This window comes from Pygoscelis adeliae, unplaced genomic scaffold, assembly GCF_000699105.1.
Source record: "Pygoscelis adeliae isolate BGI_AS28 unplaced genomic scaffold, ASM69910v1 Scaffold74, whole genome shotgun sequence".
NCBI classification, from domain to species: domain Eukaryota; kingdom Metazoa; phylum Chordata; class Aves; order Sphenisciformes; family Spheniscidae; genus Pygoscelis; species Pygoscelis adeliae.
This window is the reverse complement of record NW_008824665.1, coordinates 278462-287578: the sequence shown is the minus strand read 5'-3', so window position 1 is coordinate 287578 and position 9117 is coordinate 278462. Positions and strand designations below refer to the sequence as shown.

The window sequence follows — 9117 nt, the reverse complement described above, 5'->3', positions numbered from 1 at the left end:
TGGCAAAACAACTTTTCCCATGATATCCACTCCAAGAACTATTTCCAATATAGGTTTATTTACTTGCTTTACTTTTAAGGGTGTATAAAAGTTGTACTCAAACAGCAATTAATTTCGCTACTGTCTTTACTGCATTTTTTTATTTATTATATTTTTGCTAGATACTGACTTAATAAAAATACCCTGCTCCCATCTGCAGTTATTGATGCAGGTGCATAACTAAATTAGAAGAGGAATCCATGAAGAAACAAAGCTGAAACAATCAGCTAAGCAAAATAGTGATTTCTGTCCAACAGAAACTGTTAGTAAGCTGTCAAACTTCTCTGTGCGTAGTGAAGACCAGGTACATTAGTGGACTTCGTTGCTGCTGCTTTTGTTTTTTTTTTTTCTCCTGGGTGTTACTGTCATAGTACATTGAGTCATGGCACTAATATGCAAAGCTGGCCAAGTTTGGGCTATCAGGGTCTTATACTGCGTTAATAGTTCAATGTCAGATGGAAGAAACAGAACCTAGACAATTAAACTGTTTATAAATATTTGATAGGCAGATGTATTTTTTAAAGTAGGACTGTTGTTCTTCTAGTTGCCCTAAATTAGAAGGGTGTTTAGGTATTAGAAGGCAGTGAAACTGTCGAAAGCATCAGATTGAAACCAAGACCACAAATCTTGAATGATAAATGCCAACATTTAATTTAGAATGCCTACATTCTTAGTTCAGTTCATTACTTGACAATACTTGCTATTGCCACAGTGCTTTTGATTATTAAACCATAAAAGACAGCATATGTGAGGAATCAGCTCCTAAAGGAAATGAGTATGGAATATAAGAATTGTGATAATGGTAAGTTGAAAAATTGAATTTAGTTCATGCTGGTATGAAGCTCACTTGACATTTTGCTGATGAATATTCTAACATAGAAAGCTAGAGGTACTTCTATCAGTGCAGAACTTGATCTATGTTAATCTAGATTTGTTACTGTTTTATTCTTCTAAACGAAATGAGCAGTACAGACTAGCTTGTGCATTTGGAACAGATAGATGTCTCATGTCATTCAAATCTTAAGCCAAATGCAAATGTTAGTGTTTATTACCTTGGCCTGTGACAACAGAAAACTGCTTTTACAACTTTTTTTTTTTTTTTTTTTTTTTTTTTTTTTTTTTTTTTTTTTTTTTTTTTTTTTTTTTTTTTTTTTTTTTTTTTTTTTTTTTTTTTTTTTTTTTTTTTTTTTTTTTTTTTTTTTTTTTTTTTTTTTAAATCAGGACTGTTGCCTTTCTGTTTAGAGTTTGTTATCTGGGGCTAAGTTTGTTATCCAAGGTGTATCTTCCTATGGTAGGAAGTAAAACGGACCAGAGACCATTCTCTGGCATTGAGGTTAGTTGGCACAGCATGATTCAAATCCATACCTAAGCACTCTTACTTTCCGAAACAGGATGGCTGCATTAAAGCTGCCTTTGGGGAATGTCCTTTGCCTGTTCTATTCCTCGAGCTATACCTAGACGTTGTGTAGAAAAGAAGTGGGTTTGCACCGACCAAAACTGTACCAGGAAGCAACATCGTTAACAGTATTGATGTGTGCAGGCCACTGCTGAGGATCCATGTGCTAGCCCTGTGTAGCTTGCTAGTATAGGTTGTAGCCTTTGACATAGAAATGCCATGCATCGATGTAGCATCTTAATACTTCATATCATCTTTAATGTAACTATCTGGCAACAGCTCTGTAATAGAGGAGGCTAAGTCCAGAATTTCTGGGAGGTTATAAGGCTTGGAACAGACAGGTCTCCCAAGACCAACGTCCATACCGTTGTGGAGGCTTTGGTTTAGCAAATGACTCTGTGTAATAACTTCACTGTTACTTAAATTTGGACTGAATAAATCAGTCAAAGGGAAATCTAGCTATAAACTTTTAGCCTGACTTCAACTCTGCCTGTCATTAGTCCAACCTTCTTTTTGTCTATTATTTTTAGAGTCAGGTTAAATCATTTTGTTGTTTACCTGAAGGGTAATGTTGTCAAAGTAAGTACTTGGGACACTAAATTCCTTGATGTGCTAGAAATAGTGCACTTATGTGCATTATAACTCAGTACAAAAAGGAAAATTTTCACAAGGAAGTTTGTCCTTGACTGTGGTATGTCGAATACATATCATGTTATTAACTATTGCCCATTTAACTTGTTGAGACTTTTAAAAAAATTATTGGAACAAGCATTACATAATAACCTTGGTTGACCATGGATTCAAAAAGCAGAAACTTGCTTTTGGAAAGAGTAAAAAATAGATCTTCAGGTGTGTGTAAGATACGGGCTCCCCTTGCTGGAAAACGTGTGTAATGCAGAAAGACAAGCAATACTCAGGACTGCCAAAACTTCCTGTATTAGAACATTTTTCTTTAAATTCAGTAAATAACTGAAACTTTTATAACTAATGCTTTTGAGCGTGTGGGGAGTGTTTTGTTTTTTAATCAATTAAACTTACTTTATTTTATTTAGAAACTTTTAATTGTAGTTTCCCACTGCCTTGAGTTTAGCCTGCCTTTTTCCTCGTGGTGGAATGTATGTCTCATTCATGAATGGAGTTGAATAAGTAATGTTGGTATTTACTTTTCATTAACAGGTGTTTGTAGTCTGAAATCGGCAGGAAGTAGGTCTTGGGACATTCATATTGGCTTAGCAAAGGCCTAAACAAAGATAGCTGTGGCCAAACTGAATGAAGTCCATAATAATACTCTGACACTTGCAAAACTGAATGTAAATATGAACTAATGCTTTCATAGAGAATCGTTTGAAATGTTGCTGCTGCTAATAAAGCTACAGTGGCATTTAAATACCATTTAAGTATGGTATTACTCTTCAAGCAAGGTTTTATCTAGGTATCTCATCTGTGAGAGGCAGCAAAGCACAATTATTAGAGTTGTACAATGAACTATTTCTAAAATGAAAATCTTAGAAATTGCAACTACAGTTTTTACTGAATGTGGTAGGAGATTTTTATTTCAGCTCTTAAAAATTTAGGAGCAGTCTCCAATAAATTCTTACAGAGTTGCTAATGCAGAAGTTTTAATTCAGTACAATTCTGGAGTTTAACGGAAGTCCTGGGTAAGAGGTTTTGCACTTTGAAAACTTGGGAGTTAATTTTTGTTGTTGTTGTAGCCATCCTAAACTATATGATTTATAAATAACATTTTAGATATTTCTAATTGTTTAATTTTCACCATATAGAAGTGCTTTCATCAGAAATTTACCAATGTATTAATTAGTTTAAAATTACCTATAATAGGTGGTGTCCGTCTGTCCCTTTGGCTAGAGAAGTAGCTTAGATTATTAATTTTGTTACTTAACCAACCTGCGTACAGTTAGGTGAGATTCCTGTTGACTAGACTTGTCATTTCAAAGTATTTCTTGTGCAGAAACTGTCTTGTTTATCTGAGCCCTAGATGTCAGAGGGTACAATTATGTATGTTGACCCTGAACTAATTTGGGGGCTTCATTAACAGTTTATTTTTGGTCAGAATGTAGATGAAATTTTCTTCTACCAAGTGTTCAATGTTTTATTTTGTTAGATATTTTGAAGACTGATTTTTAAAATTTAACCTATTACCCAAATCACAACCTAAATAAAATGACTGACGTGCCACAATTTTTAATGGAACATCAGAATTACTGTGATTACACCCACACGTACCTTTCTTACAGTCAAGAGTAATTCATCTTTTTTTATTCCTCTAGTAGGTGCTATTGGCAATTCGTACAATTCCAATTTTCTAATGTGCCTTTTAGGAAACAAAAGGCTCCTCTCTTCTATCCTGTTACTTATTGACCCAGAAATTATCCTCTCTTTCTTTAATGGCCTTAAATTAACAAAATTGGGACTGAGCAGTAGCTGTATGTAAAAACGGAGGCTTCTAGGCTTTGTACTTTCCACCCTATTAATTGGTACTTAGGGTTTCCTGTTGCGTTCAGGAGAGAGGCGGGAAAGTAATAATAGAAAACACTATTTTAAGCAGTGTCATTTTCCATAATAATCAAGTTGGCCTATAATTTGAGTGGCAAACAGGTGACAGTTGCATTTTGAGCGTACCTCTTCTTGTTCTTCCGAACCATTCAAAACAGTCATTGATCACAAAAAAGGAAGTGTAGAGGTGCATATATGCAGAAATTTAATGTAATTATTTCAAGGAGCTATATGTGGGTAAAGTGATACAGTTGAGAGAATTGGTGGGAGGGAGTACTGTGGTGAGTTTTTGCCATGCTGCATTTGCAATACGACTTTTCAATGGAGGCAGACTTACTGAATGGCTAAGTCTGCCTACATTAGTCTTTGTTTGGTGGGTGGGCTTTTTTTTAGTATAACCTTATCTAGGAAGCAGTTTGTCCTGTGTAGGAAGATGCTTGTCACAGCATATTACACAATTCAGCATCTTGTAGGAGAGGGTTGTACTTAAAAGAATAAGAAGTGTTTCCTGCCATGTTAGATACAAAGTTTTGCACAGATCAGAATCTCTAAGGGACAGTGCAGGTGCTTAATCATCTGACAAAACTTGCCTGTTGAGATTAGGATTTGTTTGAAAAATAATCCACTCCGTTGATGGCGCACAATGCCATTCAGAGCAATATCCAGAAAATATCCATTTATGAGTGTAATCCAAGATCAGATTTTTCTGTCCTCCTTAGGACAGAGAAATTTTCTAATGGTTTTTGCTGGAGACAGTCTAAGAATTTTTCTTCATTTAGAAATTAATAAATCAAGGTGTAAGTTTTTAAACTAAAATCTGTCTTTTTTAAAATCATAGTGTTCTTAAGACCACAAAGAAATTTGGAATCGATAGACCCACAATTTACAATTCGAAGGAAAATGGAGCAGATGAGAGAAGAGAGAGAGCTTGTGGAACAGCTACGTGAGGTATGTGTTGGTAGAATTAATTTGTGCTAATGGAATGTATTTTTTAATTTTTCTTTGGGAATGTTGTCTAAGTAGGAGAATATTAAAAAGGTTAAATGAGGCAATATTACTTCTGCAAATCACATTGATGAGACTATTCCTGAAGTGCTTTATCACGGTCAGATATCTGTACTTCAGGAAAGGTTTTGTAAAAATGGGAAATAATAATGGGAGTTACCTGAATGACGTACAGTTAAACAGCATGCCTTGCACTGGTGGAATTAAGAATTTATTTAATTTCATCAGAAAGGATGAAGTGATCCCTTAGAGGTAGAGAGGTCTAGAAACTATTTCCTAACAGCTGGAAAAGTCTTCAGTCTAGCAAGTAAAAGGCATAATGAAATCTGTTAGTTAAAGCTGAAGTTAGAAACTTTTTTTTTAAAGCAGATAACTAATGCTTGAAACAACTTTCTTAGAAATGAAATGAATATTTCGTCACTTGAAGATCTGAATATACAAGATGGTTTCCTGATATACTGTCTTGAATATAGAAGCTAGAGCCTGTTGCAAAAATTGCTGCATGTGGTTGCGTAGGGTCTGTGTTACTCAGCTAATACCTAGGTAGTGCTGTTTGTGTGACACCTATTTCTGTCAAAAAAAAAAAAAAAGACAGCCTTTGCCGCAAGGAATGTTGTGAGCCTGAACCTGTCAAGGTTTCCAGTTATGTCATGTTACTGGTATCATTGGTATCCTATGATACCATCATGGAGATGGTATCATTGCACTCCTAAACGCAGTGCAAATCCTGAAAGTGTGGTAAGTGACTTTGATATTGCAACCGAATTACAAGATTATTTGTTCTTATGTCATCAGCTTCATGGAATGACTAATTCCAAAATTATTCATTTATTTTAAATAACATCTTGTATTATTTAATTTTAAAGCAAGAGGATTCACTTTTTTCTCCTTACCAAATAGTGTTCAAAAGGTGGGTTGTTTAATGTAGGACTATGAGGACTTTTAGATCTTCATTCCCTTATCTCAGGCCCTCACCTGCTTTAAGTCTGGATTAATCTTACTTTGTCTTGCTGAATTTTTGAACAGAACAGATCTTGTTGAAGATTCTGCATAATTGATTGAATGTAGTATATTACCAATTCTAAACTTGGATGGTGCCAAAAGGACAAGATGCAGGAATTAGATGAGACAGAGTTATTGGTAATGGAGAAGAAAATGGAAATAGCAGTAATAAACTGCAGTGGGATGTAGTTCTTCTGAGCGTAGTCTAGCCAGCAGTGTCAATGCAGCTTTTTATGTAACTTTTTAATGTAACTTTCTTTGAAGAGTTACCACAAGTATGTACCAAGTCCCCAAGTAATTGTTCCTAAAAATAATGTCCTCAAGGTTCCTGCCTTGTGCATTAGTTCAGCTAATCCTTCACAGTGAAAAGTAGAACAAGGTTATTCACCATTTCAGACATGATCATGGAGAATTAATAAGGATCTCTCTACACTGTATTAGTATTAGGTATTACCAGTAATAACGGTTTAATGTGTTATTGACCTTCAGCTCCATGCACTATCCTTCTTTGCCCTCACCCTGAAGCATTGTGTCCTGAAATGAAAGTTCTGTTGTCTCTTATGACAAGTTTGATTACAAGTCAAGGAGTGGTGACAGAAGCTAGAAGATTGGCCCTGTTTGGAAGTACATAGTGAGATTTTTCAAATTAATAAATTTTACTCTGGTATACTGGGTCCTTTAGTGAGAGAAGCAACCTCCAGACCATCTCATTATGTACTGTACAGGAAAATAGCCAGAACATGCAAGTCATTAAGTTCACACTTATTGAATAAACATATCCATTAGTATATTTTGCTTTTGAATTGTTTCGTGGAATGTTAGAATTTAGTGAGACTCCACAGAACCTGCAGCCTTAACCAAGTTGGGCACTAAACAAGAAGGAACAACTATCACAGTACTCGGGTTCCTTATTTAGAAATCTAAATGCACAGTTACCTTTAGCTTAACTGCTTCACCTGAGCCATATATTGTGAGAACATTGGTGTTTCTTCCATACATTCCCCCCCCTTTTCTTTAGAATGGTGTGTTTTTACAGAAATTGTTCCATTTCATAAAACTTTTTCTTCAGAGACAGACTTATTTTTCCTCCATTTGAGCCATTTGATTCTGTATACATCCATGGGCGCTTCAGACAGTTGTCATTTTGAGGGTGATTCACCACTTACTCTTGAGCAATAGGGTCTAGCAAGAAATACTGGTTGATTTTTGTCACTCAAAGGGTAAACTTTCAATAGTTTTGACATGCTAAGTGGAACAAATTGTCTGCTGCTGTAGCATGGATGATTTTGAAAAAGAGAGTGGTTCTTCAACGGTGACAAAATTGAAAGAGAATTGATCCACTTCTTGAAGTCTTCAATTTTAATTAAATCTAGTCTCAAACCATGAACTGGCATTGAAATAGTGTTGTAGATGTGCTGTGCTCATAAAAAAAAAAAGCACCCTGATCTATGCTGAGTAGTCTCCCAACAGGCAAATCAGGTTTTTAAGAGAAGGAATTTTTAATTCATTAACTTATATAAACCTGTTTAACAGATTTGGAAAAAAGTCTCAAAATGTATTCTTAATGTATAACTTTCTGTACATATCTTATATGCCAAAAATGTTTTCTAATGTATGAATTAATCCAAGGTGAAAGCAAAACATTAGTACATGTGATGCACTCCCTCGTTTGGGACTTGTGAGACCGTACATGTGAGTACTTGAGTAGTGTGTCTAGTAAAAGAAAACCTGGGAAAATATAATGAAACCCCAGAGTGAGTTCAGTGGAGGCTACTTCATGGTGAGGGCACCCAAACAAAGGATGTATGAAGAAGCAGCTAAGAGCTGGATTTCTTTCGCTTGGAGAAGAGAGTGCGGAGAATATAATATGACTGTCCTCAGCTGCCTGAAGGCTAGTAATAGAGAAGATAAAGCCAGGCTTTTCAAAGATGCACAGTGCAAGAATGAGGGGCAGTGGCACAAATTGCAGAGAAAGAAATTTCAAGTAGCTATAAGGAGAAAATTCTTTGCAATAAGGGTGGTGAAACACTGAACAAGGTTGCCTGGAGATGTTGTGGAATCTCCTTCCTTGCAGATATTCAGAACTTAACAAACCAAGGCTCTGATCTCATTTCAAATTTGTTAGACCAGGTGACCTGCAGAAATCCCTTCCAACCTACACTCTCCTTTGATTCTAAAGAGAATAATCTGTTTTCACCTAAAACACCCAGCATAGATTGAGGTAATGTATTAACAGAGAATAATGACATTAAGGAGGTTCAACTAGGAATAAGAAATATCTATTTTAAGATAATGGAAGTAATTATCTCTGAGAGTTAATCTAAGAGTGATCTCTAAGTATAGTGTTGGAATGTTTTCAAGATTGGAGCATGTCGTGGTTTAACCCCAGTCAACAACCAAGCACCACACAGCCGCTCGCTCACCCTCCCCACCCCAGTGGGATGGGGGAGAGAATCAGAAGAGCAAAAGTAAGAAAACTCATGGGTTGACATAAGAACAGCTTAATAATTGAAATATAATAATAATAATAATAATAAAAATGAAAAGGAAAACAACGAGAGAGAGAGAGAGAGGAACAAAACCCAGGAAAAACAAGTGATGCAACCGCTCACCACCTGCCAACTGACGCCCAGCCAGTCCCCGAGCAGCAATTGCTGTCCCCCAGCCAACTCCCCCCAGCTTATACACTGAGCATGGCATCATACAGCATGGAATATCCCTTTGGCCAGTTTGGGTCAGCTGTCCTGGCTGTGCCCCCTCTCAGCTTCTTGTACACCTCCTCACTGGCAGGGCATGGGAAGCTGAAAAGTCCTTGACTTAGTATAAATGCTACTTAGCAACAACTAAAACATCGGTGTGTTATCAACATTATTCTCATGCTAAATCCAAAACACAGCACTGTACCAGCTACTAGGAAGAAAATTAACTTTATCCCAGCCGAAACCAGGACAGAGCACAATTTAGGAAACTCATCATATGTAACAATCTTATTGTAGGGTTTTTTTCCTGGAAAATTCTCAAATATTTTCAAAGTATTTTATTTTTCAATATAAAATTCTTTTCAATGAGACTTCAGTTTTACTTAACAAGTATCCAAAAATTCTCTTTTAAATCTGAATGTTTTGCCTTGCCTTACCTGTCTTTCTGATCACTCTAGTGCT

The 9117-nt window shown here is 36.0% G+C and overlaps 1 protein-coding gene across 1 annotated transcript in view; it reads left to right on the top strand.

Annotated features, from left to right (window-relative positions):
- Positions 1-9117, top strand: part of LRCH1 (leucine-rich repeats and calponin homology (CH) domain containing 1) — an 80483-nt gene that overhangs the window by 50440 nt on the left and 20926 nt on the right. The window contains exon 18 of the mRNA XM_009322846.1: positions 4788-4897. Within this exon, the coding sequence (XP_009321121.1) occupies positions 4788-4897 (110 nt within the window). The remainder of the gene's footprint in view (positions 1-4787; positions 4898-9117) is intronic.